Here is a 15432-nt window from a genome sequence, read left to right as displayed (position 1 = left end):
AGTTCTTTTTTGGGTGTTAGTTCTAAAAGGTCTTGTAGATCTTAATAGAATCGTTCAACCTCAGCTTCTTCAGCATTACTGGTTGCGGCATAGACTTGGATTACCATGACGTTGAATGGTTTGCCTTGGAAATGAACAGAGATCATTCTGCCGTTTTTGAGACTGCATCCAAATACTGCATTTTGGACTCTTGTTGACTATGATGGCTACTCCATTTCTTCTAAGGGATTCTTGACCACAGTAGTAGATATAATGGTCATCTGTGTTAAATTCATCCATTCCAGTCCACTTTAATTCGCTGATTCCTAAAATGTCAGTGTTCACTCTTTCCATCTCCTGTTTGACCACTTCCAATTTGCCTTGATTCATGGACCTAACATTCCAGGTTCCTATGCAATATTGCTCTTTACAGCATCGGACCTTGCTTCCATCACCAGTCACATCCACAACTGGGTGTTGTTTTTGCTTTGGCTCCATCCCTTCATTCTTTCTGGAGTTAGTTCTCCACTGATCTCCAGTAGCATATTGCACACCTACCGACCTGGCGAGTTTATCTTTCAGTGTCCTATCTTTTTGCCTTTTCATACTGTTCATGGGGTTCTCAAGGCAAGAATACTGAAGCGGTTTGCCACTCCCTTCTCCAGTGGACATTTTGTCATAACTCTCTACCATGACCCATCCGTCTTGGGTGGCCCTACATGGCATGGCTCATAGTTTCATTGAGTTAGCGAAGGCTGTGTTCCATGTGATTAGATTGGTTAGTTTTCTGTCATTGTGGTTTTCTCTCTGTCTGCCCTCTGATGGAGAAGGATAAGAGCCTTATGGAAGCTTTCTGATGGAAGAGACTGACTGAGGGGGAAACTGGGTCTTTAGTTATTTTTTACAGAATGTATTAAAAACAAAAAAATTTCTTTAAAATCACTTTAGTTTTTGTATAAAATCTTTTAACATAGTGAATTTAATTTGTTTATATTACTTAAAAATTTAAAATACAAAATCATGAGCAAAACTTCCCTAAAATTTCCTTTTTCTATCTTTGCCTGGTTTTGATAAGATTTTCCTAGATTCATTAAATGAACCGAAGTGTTCCCTCTTTTTGTACTTTCTGGTACAGCTTTTGAATTATGTGTATGATCTGGTATTTTCTTTGTGGGAAGGTCAACAATTTATTAACTCTTTAGTATTTATGCAATCATTCTACTTCTCTCTTTTTTGTTTTTTTTTGAGCCAGCTTTGGTAACATATTATCCTAAGACTATTCCCATATAATCAAAATTATCCAGTTATTAGCATAAAGTTCTACACAGTATCATTTTATTCTTTACCTTATGTGTTTTTAGTACATTCTGTAAAATATTTATTAAGAAATAACATACATGTTAAATATGTGCATGTTATTTAAGGTTAAGTATATTGCCTGATGAAGTATACTGCCTGATTTATGAAATTTTACAATGGTGTGTAACCATCACATACATCTAGATATGGAATATTTTTAGCAACCAAAAGACTCCTTTCTGCCCTTTCCCAATTGATACTATGCCAAAGGTAACTATTCTGACTTTGATCATCAAATTAGTTTTGCCCATTCTTAAATTTTATATGAGTAGAGTTCTACAGTAGGATGTGCCTGATTCCTTTTTCTTTTTCATCATTCTTACAAGTCATCCAAGTTTTTACACAGCAATAGCTCATTCTTCTTTATTTCCATGTAGTATTTCATTATATGAATGAAATAACTTCAAGTCTTTGAAATAATTTCAAGTCTTTTAGCCTATTTAATGTTTTTTGATTACACCTAATTTTAAAGCATCTCATTAGCTTTGGGTAAACCCACTACATGTCAATGTATTTATTCTATTTTGACACTTCAACTGACTCCAGATTAAAGCTTAGATGCAAAAGCTATTAAGAATATTCTTCTTCATTATCTGTTAAATGTATGTATTTATTTCTCTTAGACATAAGCCTAGAAATAGATTAATGAATCACAGAGTAAGCTAGTAATCAGCTTTGCTATATACTGCCCAACAGTTTTTTAAAGCAGTTATACAAAATTATACTCCCACCAGTAAAGTAAGAGAGTTCCAGTTGGTCTTCTCTCTTGAAAACAATAATTCATGCATTTTTTATTTCAGTTATTTTGATATGTGTAATGGTTTCCCAACTATCTTTTTAATTTCTACACATGTGAAGTTATGGCTCCCCCTTTATTATTCATATTATTTATTTCTTGTTATTTTAACCTGATTAAACTTGCCAGAAGTTTGTAAACTTTGTTAGTCTTTTAAAAAACTTCATGTTTTACTTGGTTGGCCTCCTTGTTGTTTTATATTTCATTACTTTTTGCTCTTAGTTTTACTATTTCCTTCATTTCTACTTTTTTATGGGTTTATTCTCTTGCTCTGGTTCTAATGTCTCAAGTTTGATGTTATCTCATTGATATTAAGTTTTTTAAAAATTTCCAATATATATTTTTATGTTCTAATAACTTTCCCTATCAATACTACTTTACTTTGTATCTCACAAATTTTAAGAGGTAGCTATTTTTCCATTTGAAGTGTTTTTAATTGCTATTTTCTCTTTGTTCCATGGATGGTTTAATTTTAAAATTTATGGGGTTTTAAAGATATCTTTTTCATTTAACATGTATTTGCTTTATGTTGAGAATTATGATAATAAGGGAGTGAAAGAGACCAGTTAGTTTACAAGGATAAGACTTGGATGGGAGAGAGAATGTGGGAGATGCAAATAGAAGAGAAAATATAGCACCTGGAGAGTGATTGACTCAAAAGATCAGGAGACCACAACAAGATTTAAGAGATGCACACAATGCTTCAAATGAGAATAATTAAGGGAATGATGGAACACAGACAAAAATTGGAGAGAAAAAAGAAATTATGATTTGATCAAATGGCTAGCACAATGTTCAACTGGTAATGGCAAATAGGTAGCTGAAAATCTAAGATGGTACTTAACAAGAGGTTGCAAGCTGAAATATGATATGTTAGCCATCTGTATGGGATAATAAGTCAGTAATAGGAAATGAGGGTAAGGGAAGAGACAAACATATTAAAAGTAGAACCCTTAGAAACATGCACACTTAAACAGTGAAAAAATATATATATAAATAATGGAACTGGCTGTTTAGGTTTTTTAAAAGCCATAAAGGCTGCTAAACTTCTAGAAACAAAAAGTACAATAGAAAACTGCATCTGTATTAGGTAGAAGGGGGGTGCCATACAATAATAAGAGATCCAGAATGTAGCTTTAAATTTCATTTCATTACTCAAAAGCATCTTGTATACTCACTAATCTCTATTTCGATATAATTTCAGCCAAAATGTAAAATGCTCCTGCTTAGCAGAATTCTACCACTACAAAGGGTGATTTCAGACTCTTGCCTAGTACTCAAGGAACAAAGATGTGAAATTCAAGATTCAAGGCGGTATACAAAAAAAAAAAAAAATTCTTCTTTTTGAATTCCAGAACTTCTACAAGACACTGTATGCACATGGAAGCCTCAGCAAAAAAAATCCAGAACTGGAAGTAAATACAGGGACAATCTAGGGATGACAGTGGTAGCAAATTCAACGCATGATGCAATGATTAATGCATCACAGCGGATGGCAGGCAGTCATTTCCATGTTCCACACCCAATGCTTATGCCAGGGGTCATTAACTCCCCGTTCTAGTGCACTCTCGATGCCAAACAAATACTGAACACAAGAACAATAAATCTGAAAGCAGATTAAACTTGGCAAAGCAACTAAGGCTATTCCAAGAGCATTTTGAATTCTACATGTCTATTTGGTCATGTAATTTTTCTACCTAATTTTAAGATATTGTTTATTTAGAGGAAACTTAACTCATTTATTTTCGCTCCTTTAGCTTAGCAAAACTTAGCACCAGCCATTTGAGATACAAAAACTTTGACATTTTTCTTTCAACCTCATATGGAAATTTTTATTATACAAAACAAATCAAAAAAGAATTCTGGAGCTTAAGTAGGCTCTGAATTGTCTACATGTACATTTCTATTTTCAATGTAAGAACTATAAAGGAAGAATATTGAATTTGAGACACTTAAAACGGACCTTCACACCGAAGATGATGTTGAATTGTTATAAATTTCAAGTCTTTTAGCCTATTTAATATTTTTTGATTACACCTAATTTTAAAGCATCTCATTAGCTTTGGGTAAACTTACTTACCTCTGTGGGTATTAGTTACTAGATATACCTGCACCTGGGCTTCCCACATGGCTCAATGGTAAAGAATCCGCCTGCCAATGCAGGAGATTCAGAAGATGTGGGTTTGATTCCTGAGTCAGGAAGACCCCCTGAAGAAGGAAAGGGCAACCCACTACAGTATTCTTGCCTGGGAAATCCCATAGACAGAGGAGCTTGGTGGGCTACAGTCCCATGGTGTTGTAAAGAGTCAGACACGACCTAGAGACTAAACAACAACAATACCTGCATATACATCCAAAGATGGAGTATACACTATTTTGTCACTTTGAAGTACTAATACTATGTTGATTTATTCAACTGATATTTATCAAGCTCTTGTGATAAGCTGTTGGATGTTCATAGGTGAGAAAAGGGAAGATGGAAATAAATGAGTAAAGAAAAATGACTATTTTAAAAGAAAATCTTTAGGAGGAGACCAGCTTTGATAAGATTTTCAGGGAAGGCCCACTTGACAGCTTAGAAAGAGACAGTGGTACAGAGAAGTTGATTCAGAAGTGCAGGTCAGGTGAGGAAGCAAGACAGGTGAAGACTCCAAAGCAGACGCCTCTCACCCCACCCTGCCAGAGGCTGGAAGGCTACACACAAAGCAGGTGGAGGTGGCGCTGGAATCAGATGAGGGCAGCCATGCTGGCCAGGATGTGCATGGCCTCATAAACTGGTGAGAGGTTGGAATTTTATTTGAGAGAAATGGGAAGGCATTGAAGAATTCTATGTGACATCCTGAGATAGATTGACATGTCCACAAGATGCCTTCCCACTTCAGCAGGAAGACTGGATGAGAAGCAGGCAGAAGAGGAATTTCTCAGAAGGCTAACTGAGGTATCCTGAAATGACTGCAGCCTGGACCATGATGATGGCTTTGGAGATGGAAAGAAGAGGATGGGATGCTCACCTGAAGTAGAATCCATAGAACTAACAGATTAGACATGGGGAAAGAGGGAAAGCTGGGGACCAGGAGGGATTCCTGGGTTTCTTGCCTGATAATTGGGTGTAGGATGGATCCCTTTACCAAAAATGATGGAAGTTTGGGAAAAGATAGGCTTCAGGTGAGAGAATCGAGAGTTCAGTAAGTACACAATAAACTTCAAAAGGCTAAAAGAGATACAAATGGCAAAGTTAAACTGTCAGTGGAACACAATAATCTGGAATTAAGAGGAGAACTAGGCTAGAAACATATTTGGGAAATGCTAGTAAAGAAACAGTTACAGAAGCATGAATGGATGAGATGCTATGGAGAACAGACACAGAAGGAGGACTGAAGAATTCTACACTTTTGGAACAGGCAGAGGATGAGAAATCGCTAAAGGCAGAAGAAGGAAGAAAACTAGGAGAAGGAACAGCGTGAAGGCAGACAGAGGCGCAGCAAGGGGAAGGTCATCCACTCTGTAGAGTGTTGTGGAGATGAACCTGGAGACCAGTGGCAATCTTGGCAGGACAGCAACAATTTTCTTGAGAACACAGACCTTGAAGTGGAGTGGAATAACAATAGACCCGCACACACTCAGAATATCTACGACAAAACTTCAATAACAATAAAACAAGTCTTGAGTCCAAATGCGGTCAAAAGAAGAGTAGCAATCCTATAGTACATGAATGCAGAAGAAGAACACAAATTTATTTAACACCTTCTAGGTTCTGGTCACTGGGTCAGGTGGGTTTCTGCATGAGCCAGCTATCTTGCCATACTACCCTGGGTGGGGAAATGTTCTGAGAGAACCACCAGCCAGACATGGCCCCGAGGCATCTGCCTATGATGGGCCCGGCATTGAATTTGGAATTGGAAAGCCTGCATCCTCTGGGCCTCTTGTCTACCACTTATTAACTGTGTGACCTTAGATCTCCATTTATCTGGGTCTGTTTCACTGTCTGTAAAACAAGGCAGTTTAACCAGATGATGGCCGCTGTCACTTCTAGCTTTGATTCTGTGGCATCGTACAGGCATCTAGGAATATGGAATTGGTAACCCTTGCAAGAGCAATTTCAATGGATAGTGGGGATGATGTGAACTGAAATGTGAATATATAAACCCTCAGAGAAACCTGGCTATGAAGGACCTTAAGGAAATGAAGGCAGATGGAGACATGCTTCCAATATCATCAGAACACAACACTTTGAGGTTCAGATGGGGCAGCACCTGACCAGGGAGCCAGGCTAGTGTCAACGAGCTCCAAAAGAAGAACCAACATTTACTCAACATGTAGTAAAGGTCAGTGAGTCTGCAAGGTGCTTCACGTGTGGAAAATGCTAGCTGTCCAGTGTTCTTCCTGCCCCAAACTCTCTCTGCCATTTACGGAATCACTGCAGGTACAAATTCATATGATGGTCAATCTCTGAGGAGCAAGTGAAAATGAATAGGTTTCCCCCACCTCCCGTTTTTTATTCAAAACATAGTCTCCACAGTAAATTTAGGTTAATACTCATAGAATTTTGGTACAAAGAGAACATTTTTCACAAATTCAGAAGTCATCACACAGAAGAAGTGGGAATGTAAATTCAGGTCTTCTGTCTTCAATTCCAAATTTCTTCATCACAGAACAGCTACTTACTATTACCCTTCTTTAATTGTCACATACCATATCTTTCATCTATTTCTTGGATTATATGGGTTTATATAGTACTTATCCTTCTATAGATTATATCTAAATCCTTTCTAAATAGGTACTCTAGTCTGGACCAAATAACTGTCTTTTTCAGTCTTTGGAAGATGCATTCCAGTTTCTATCATTACCCTTTTGTGACTGTCAGTCAGAGTCCAGAAAAATCTAACCTGGTTCTTGATAATACCTGGTATTCAGGTTTTATTATCTCCCAAGGCCTTCTTTTCTCTTCTGAAGCCTCAATCCTCAGCAAGAAGAAGATAAGAAAATACCACCTACATTGCTAAGTCCTTTAATTCCCACCTAAGACATCTAAGTCAATGAACATACACATGATACTTCTTTTTATGATAAAATTTAGTCCTAACTGGTATGCCTGCTCTTTGGCAAACTCTTATGTAATAGCTTCACCTTTACTTCTGTTGATAAAAATTTCCACAATATTCACAATGAGAAGTCATAGAGGCTTAATTTGACTAACAAAGAATGAGAACAAAGTAAAATTATATGTCTTTCTCATCAATGCATTTTTTAGGCTCATTGTTTTTAAAACTTTACATATGTTTAGATAATTTTCTATTCCAAGTTCAAATAATATGGTCTACTTACATTTTTTTATGGTGGAGAGTATCAGAAAGGAAGTAGGCACATAAAATTTTTAAGACAAATAGCATAATAAAGAAAAACAGTAACAAGGGTGAAAATGTTGAATAGATTAGTGTACTGTTAAGGCACAAAGAAAAAATGTACAACTGAATCTTAATATCTAGTCAATTAAAGACACTACTACAAGTTATTATTATTCAGATTTAATAAGAAGGTATTCTTTTGCATGGAGTCATTTTTAACCCTCAGTAGCTAGGTGTTTGAAAAAGAGTATTGTAAGAATTAAAATTAAAAAGTACTTTAAAAAGTTTTATTCTATATAAGTGAAGGATATAGTTAAGCTTTATAATTATCATTAAGATTTTAGGTATAACTGAAGACTTGACCATCCCTTAAAGATAAATTTCCCTTGGAATTCCCGAGCAGTCCAGTAGTTAAGACTTCACCTTCCACTGCAGGGTACACAGGTTCAGTCTTGGTTGGGGAACCTAAGATCCCACATGCCTTTCAGCCCAAGAGTAAAAATAAACAAACAAATATAAATAAATAAATTGGGCCAACATATTTAAAAAGTACCATTAAAAAAGGCAAATTTCCCAAATCAACTCTAACCAAATTAACAGGCAAAGACTATTAATATGCCCTTCTTCATTTTTAAAATATTTCACCTGAAATGGTATTATGTTGTTGTTGTTGAGTTGATAAGTCATGTTTGACTCTTTGTGACCCCATGGACTATAGCCCACCAGGCTCCTCTGTGCATGGAATTCTCCAGGCAAGAATACTGGAGTAGGTAGCCATTCCCTTCTCCAGGGGATCTCCCTGACCCAGGGATTGAACCTGGGTCTCCTGCACTTCAGGTAGATTCTTTATCGTCTGAGCCACCAGGGAATTTCCCTAAATGGTACAATACAGAGCAATTTAGAAATATCAGAAAATCTAAACCATGAACAGATAAGAAGAAACAGGAAAATTCCTTTCCAAAAACAATCTACTAAGAAACAAGAACTGAATTTTGCTTGATTTTAAATGCGTACATACCACCACAATCATACACACACACATTAATTAATTTAAAACCCCTTTTAGGCACTATTTAAATTGAACCTGAATATAAAAACCCTTCTATATATGTAAAGCACAACAAAACAAAAGGGAGGAATAATTTTCAAAAACATGCTTTTTTTTTTTTTTAAAAAAAAAGAACTCTTGTTCAAAAGCATTTAAAAATAAAACATTTGGGGAAATCTGAATACAGACTTATATAAGATAGTACAGATTTATTTCATCTCTTTAGCTGATTCCGTGGATGGAGGTGCCTGGTAGATGTCAGTCCATGGGGTCACAAAGAGTCAGACATGACTGAGTACCTTTCACCTTTAGCTGATTTCAATAATTTCTGGGCTAACGATACTGTGGTTAAGTAAGAAAATGCCCTTATTCTTAGGAGACATGTTATCTACAATTTACTTCCATATAGCTCAGATTAATATAAAAAAGGTTGCAAAGACAGAGAAAAATCTGACAAAATGTTCCTATCTGGCAGATTTGTGACATGGATACATGAACACACACACACCTGTTCTTTGTGTTATTCCTTTAACTTTTCTCTAGGTTTAAACATGATGGATATAAAAAGTTGGAAAACATTTCAGTTCATATGATGACAACTAGCAATACTTGCTTCCAAAGAAATGATTTGATCCAACACACGCGTCATGAACTGTTATCAAAATGACGTCCTTCCGGTTTGAAAAGATTTCATTTCTTTAGAGGACAGAAAGGTGAGGATTTACTTTCGGAGGAGAGAGGGGAAAGCGACTTCAAAGCTGGGGAGTCTGCCTGTTCACACAGAGGCCACATCTGGGGAAGAGGGGCTCTGTGTTCCTCTTCTCAGCTCTCCCCTACCAGCTGACTGATGGCTATCTGCAGGGAGCTGCAGGGGGCCTCAGAGAGGGGGTGAGTGCAGAGACAAGATAAGGAAAAGGCGGTGACCTCAGACTGAAGGGAGACGGGTCTCCCTGGGGTTTTCATTTTGGTTGGATCTCCAGATAGGGACAGGTAGGAACGGGGAGAGAGCTATTAGAAACTAGGTGATAAAGCAGAAAGAAATGATAATAAAACAAGCCATCCTCGGCTCAGCTTCAAGGAAGGATGACTTACAAAACTATTTCACTGTAAATGAACTTGTTTTTCAACTGTGGAGGGGAAGAACAGAAGACGACTCTTCAGCTAAGAAAATGTTCATTTTGAAACCCAAATCCAGAGAGTGAAGACTTGGGGAGAGTGCCTTTAAAATGAACGTGGAGCATGTGGAGCTTAATAAATGGAGGGGCTCTTAAAAACTCCTATTGTGAGAAAATATCTTCCTCACCACCCAGAAGACAAAGACAAACAGTGAGGGTTGACAACGCCATATTAAAAAGCCATCCCTACCCAATTTGTTATCCACAAATATATATATATTCTTTTTAATTTACTCTAAGCCAGCATGTTGGCTCATAACATCTCGTTTTTATGTCATTCTCTCTCAGCTATACACACAAGTCGGATCTGGGGATTTCAACTCGCGGTGAAACCAGACTGAGATTCCAGATCTCAGGTGGTGTTGGCATGAAAGCCGGTCTCTGCAGTCACAGAGAAGACAGTATCCTATGGAGTCTGGAATTAGTCCTACTTTGCACCATTCAAGCCCAAACTGCTGCTTCGCAAGAAGCAAGCCATCCTTGTAAATGGCCACGGCGGAAAAACACCACTGCCTTTCGATCTAAAGCATCTCTCTGCACAGGACAAGGAATGAAGCTGCGGAAAGGGTAAACTTACAGTGGAGAGGGATGTTTGGGGAGTTAAAGGGCAAGCATCAGAAAAAGGCGAGTTACCTCATCCGATTGCGAGGGGCTGATTCTGGGCATGGGCGAGACTTGCGGCGTTTTCAACTGCGTGCTGTTGCTGTCGGGCACCAGCTCTCGGTGGACCGTTTGAATGTGGTTCTGGAGTTCACTTTCAGACTCAAACTTCACGTTGCAGCTGGAGCAGCGCGTCTTGGGGGCGCCGGCCTTGCCCTTGCCCTCCACGGCCCCCAGGTTCTCGGTCTGGCCCAGGCCCGGTCGACTGGAGCCGGGAGCGATGTTGACGCCGGGACTGGCGCTCTTACTGAGGTTCACGCAGCCTGCGCACAGACCGTAGGGCAGGCCGTTGATGTCCAGTTTCACCAGATCTTGCTTGGAACGGAATTCTTTGAGGCAGGACGCGCACTTGTACAGTTTGGGGACGTGCGGGCCGCGGCCCGTGGCCTGAACCGCGGCCCCGTTGCCTGTCTTCTGCATGTGGAACGTCCCGTGGATTTTGAGCTCCAAGGTGGAGGTAACCGTCTGCATGCAGACCACGCAGCGGAACCCAGTCAGCGAGTTCCGCAAGTCGGGGTGCATCTGGCAATGCTCCAGGAACTCCTCCTCGCTCTGCAACGGCATCTTGCAGATGCGGCAGTTTCCCGTATCCAGGCTCTTACTGTGCGTGACCTTGTGTTCGGTCAAGGTCAAGAGCGAGGGGAAGCGCTCCCCACAGATGGGGCACATGTAATGTTTCACGGGGCCCAGGTGCGTCTGCATGTGCTCCCGGAGGCCGTTCTCCGAGAAGAAGGTCCGCGAGCACACGTTGCACTTGTAGTTCCCTTTGATGAGCTCGGCTTTCTTCTTGACGATGGCGCTCTCCCCCGGCCGGATGTTGTGGTCCCGGAGTTGATGGTTCTGCAGGAGCGTCTCCATGGTGTAGGCCGCCCCGCAGATGTCGCAGCCGTACATGGGCTCCGAGGTGTCCACGTCCTCCTCGCTGCCGTCGTGGCTGTTGTGGGACTCCTGGCTGTTGGTCAGCAGGGTCTGCAACTCCACCTCCTCCTTCTGGCCCGGCTCTGAGGCCCCGTTGGCGCCGCAGTTGGGCGTCTTGGTGTCGAAGACGCAGTGCTTCTCCCGCAGGTGCTTCTCCAGCAGGATGATGGCGTGGAAGGCCTTGCTGCAGAACTGGCAGTTGTACTTCTTGCTGTGCGTGGTGATGTGGCACTGGAGCTCCACCTCGGTGCCGAAGGACTCGCCGCAGAAGATGCACTTGTGCACTTTGCCCTGGTTCTCCAGGTGGTTGTGCTTCACGTGCAGCTGCAGGTCCGTCTCGTTGCGGAAGTCCCAGTTGCAGGAGGTGCAGCGATACACTTTCTTCTCGTTACTGTGCTTCACGGCCAGGTGGAGCTGGATGGAGACCTTGGAGTCGAACACCTCCTGGCAGAGGGTGCAGCGGAAGAAGACGAAGGTGTGCATGTCCAGCAGGTGTTTCTGCAGGTCGTCCACCGACGTGAACTGCTTGTCACAGCTCTCGCAGATGTAGTACGTGGAGGTGATCATGAAATGAATGGTCACGTGCTTCAGCAGGGACTCTTGATTGGGGAACTCCTTGTTGCACTGGGGACAGGTCAGTTTCGGAAGCACGGTGTCCAGGTGGGTCTTCAGGTGAGTCTGAAAGCCGTCCAGGGACGTGTACTTAGCACCACACTGATTACAGATATATTCTCCGGCCTGCCTTGCAGGCGCCCCTCCTACCGCCTGCATCATCTTCAGAGATGTCTGCTCTATGGCCACAGGTGACAGGGGACTCAAGGCCCTGGATTTCTTCCCGTTGTGGATATAATTCAGGGCCAAGGGAATGTTTTTATGATTCTCTTTGATGTGCTTGTTCAGTTTAAGAACGCTGTTGAATATGGGGGAATTTGTACAATAGGAACAAGAATAGACTTCTACAACTGGCTCTTTCGGAGTCCCAAGCACTGGGGACCCAAATCGGGAGCCACTGAGGTCACAATGGACCTGTCTTATATGCTCTTCCAGTGAAGAGTCAGTGAGGAACCCCATGTAGCAGTGGGGACAGAAGAAAGCATTGCTGTCCTTTGCCGCGGGGTTCGCAAATCCGTGAGAACATCGGATGTGTTCCTGAAGGGTGTTGAGGTCGTTGACAACTTCAGAGCAGAAGTTGCACTGGTAGACTATGGCGGGCAAGGCAGAAACAATCAGACCTGGGTCCTGAGCTTCGTGCACTTGCTTAAGATGTTCATTGAGGTTATAGAGGGAGGGCAGTACCTCCAAGCAGTACTGACAGATGTGGGCCTGCTCTGGTTTATCTAAATGCATAGTTTTCAGGTGAATCTGCAGAACCGCCAGACTGGAAAACAACTGCTTGTTGCAGTAAATACAGCTGTAGGTGACCTTCGCCTGTTTACTCGAGGGGACGGTCATGTCTGGGGTCTGCTGAGCGGCCCGCTTCCTCCCCCGACTCTTTGGGATGGGTGGGGCGGCTTCCACCATGGTCGAGCTGTCCACTGAGAGGTTGGAGTCCGGGGTCGTGCTGGACACGGAGGTGTAGCCCACCGTGACCAGGGAAGGGCTGTTGCTGTGGTTGCACGACTCCGGTTGCTGGTGACTGTCCATGTGGCTGTAGAGCTCCTCGACGCTGTGGAAGCTCTCAGAACAGATGCTGCAGGAGTTCTTCTTTTCCCCACCGTGCATCTGCTCCATGTGGTTCATCAGGGAGGTCTCCTCCACGAAGAGCTCGTGGCAGTAGACGCACTGGAGGGCCGCCCGGTCCTCGTTCGGGGAGCACTCTGGGTGGCACTCGGCAATGTGCTTCTGGAGGTCTTCCGGGAAGTCAAAGCCTTCCTCGCACTGACTGCACTTCTGAGTGTCCTTCATCTTCCAGTCCTCCATCCTGGAACCCGACTGGGAGCCGTCCTTGTTCCTCTCGTGGACCTGCATGTGCCCGTGTAAGGAACTAGAGGACAGGAACCCACGGCGACAAATGGCACATTTATATGGCTTGTTGGACGTGTGAGTCTTCAAGTGGATCTTCAGGTGATCACTTCTGGAGAAGGCGGCGTCGCACTCACTGCAGTGGTACTTCTTGTCCCCGGTGTGGAGCTTGATGTGGCGGTCTCGGCTCCGCTTGTGTTTGAACAGCCGGCTGCAGTAGGTGCACTTGAAAGGCAGCTTGTCGCTGTGACTCTGCTCATGGTGCTTTAGGTAGCTGAGACGGCTGAATGACTTGTCACAGAACTGGCACGGATACGGGAGTCCGGGGCCACCTTCTTCCTCTCCGAAATCACAACCTTCTCCGTGGCTGGGGGAAGTCTGGTCCTTGCTCGAAGGTGAGGAAGCTGGCCAGGAGCAGGTGGGGTCATCCTCTACGTCCACTCCATCTGCAACGAGAAGATGGGAACTTTTCACTTTCCGGGTCGAGAGTTCAAGAACGCGTTTACTGTACTGTTTCAACAAGTACACAGGGCCAACTCGAACCTTGTGAGGGGAAAAAAAAGGAGGAGAGACTATTTGGATGGAACACTTTCAAATCTGAGCCCAAAGCTTTTCTTCTACGTTGACTTTTCGCTGGCTTGTAAAATATAAAATGATATTAAATAGTTCGATGTCTAAATTACCCCTTTATTACTTTTTATCATTCTTCCTTAGGAGCAAGGTATATATTATGCATTGACAATTTTATTAAAATGCAGATTTTAATATATTTAATGTTTCTTTTGTATTCATTCTAAAATGATTTGCATATTATGTGAGCATCTGAAGGACCAAATGAAAAGAGGAAATATTACAAGAATGATTTAAAATTAATGCAGTCAACCCAGATGTCTAATATTTAATAAAAAATTCCCTCTGCATTTTGCTTGTTTTTATAGGAAAAGGCAATTCTGCAGGCCAAAATCTTTTATGGGGTTCTTATTGATACAAACCTTATTGCATTCAGCAAAAAAATATTAAAAAGTAAGCACATGAAAGAAGACAGAAAACACAATAATAATTATGTCTTGTGTAATAAAAGACAACCAGGATTTCTTCAATAACTGTAAGATTCGAATAGCATAGACCAGAAAATGGATTATTAGATGTGAGAAGGGTACGACTAGATATTACATGTAGCTAGGATCAGCCAGGATCAAGAAAAAAAATGAGAGTTTCACAGGGTCAGAATGTAATAGTGTATTTTGTTTGGAAAGTTCAAGAGGTGGCCCGCCATTTCTTCCTTTTGCTAAAGCTTCAGCAGCATGAACTTCCTTAGCCAAACAGGACCTGCACTTTGAGGTGAGTGGAGACAAAGCAACTTGTGAAAAACTGGAAACAGGAAAAGTGATAAATGATTATGGTAAATGCTGAAAGATTTATGAGTAACAAAGAGAAGATAAACAAGCCTGAAAGCCAGATATAACCTTAGCGAGCTATCCATAAAGTAACTCTACCTTCTATTAGGTGGTTTTTTTAACCGTGTTTGCAGCAAGTGTACACTCTTACTTCTGTCACTTTCTTAACATCCAAGTGGAAAATGAGACCTCTTAAATAGACTGTGAAACCTCTTTCTGACTTTTCAAAATAATTCTAGTCTATCATTCACGATTAGAAGACATCGCAAAAGCTTGTCACTCTCCAAAGGAGCAAGATTTTTCATAAATGCCGACAAGTAAGGACCATGGAGTAGGGTTGGTGGAGAGAGCGATTCTATTAGAATAGGTCTGGTTAAGAATATTATTGAGGTTATTCTAATAAGATGCAATTAGAATGAGATCAAATACATTTTAAAATCCTTCAAAGCTGAAGTTCACTAGCAAGCTATATTATTAACATAAAAGGAGAAACTGGCGAGCATTATGTAAACAAATTCCACGTCTGCTTTCTTTAAGGTAACAAGATTTTACTAGATTATCAACCTCTTGCTTATCCACAGGAAACAGATGAGGATCATTCCTTTCCTGCATCTAGAAACTGATGACAACACCATCTCACTATCAGTGCCAGATGGCAACCATCTAACTCTGAGAAAACAACCAAACACCATTCCTGGATTCCTGCCCACTGCAACAAAGCTTCGCAATACAAGTTGAAAGCCACATGATTTTGCATCCTCATTTATATCCGTCTATAAGCCAACATATTTCC

General features: G+C 41.4%; 1 protein-coding gene across 5 annotated transcripts in view; it reads right to left on the bottom strand.

Moving 5' to 3' along the window:
• Window positions 1–15432, bottom strand: part of ZNF521 (zinc finger protein 521) — a 304810-nt gene that overhangs the window by 163813 nt on the left and 125565 nt on the right. For all 5 annotated transcript variants that reach the window (XM_043443844.1, XM_043443843.1, XM_043443842.1 and 2 more), the window contains one exon: window positions 10336–13688. In XM_043443844.1, the coding sequence (XP_043299779.1) occupies window positions 10336–13248 (2913 nt within the window). In that variant the 5' untranslated portion in view covers window positions 13249–13688. The remainder of the gene's footprint in view (window positions 1–10335; window positions 13689–15432) is intronic.

This window comes from Cervus canadensis, chromosome 23, assembly GCF_019320065.1.
Source record: "Cervus canadensis isolate Bull #8, Minnesota chromosome 23, ASM1932006v1, whole genome shotgun sequence".
Classification (NCBI taxonomy): Eukaryota; Metazoa; Chordata; class Mammalia; order Artiodactyla; family Cervidae; genus Cervus; species Cervus canadensis.
This window is presented reverse-complemented; position numbering and strand designations above follow the sequence as displayed.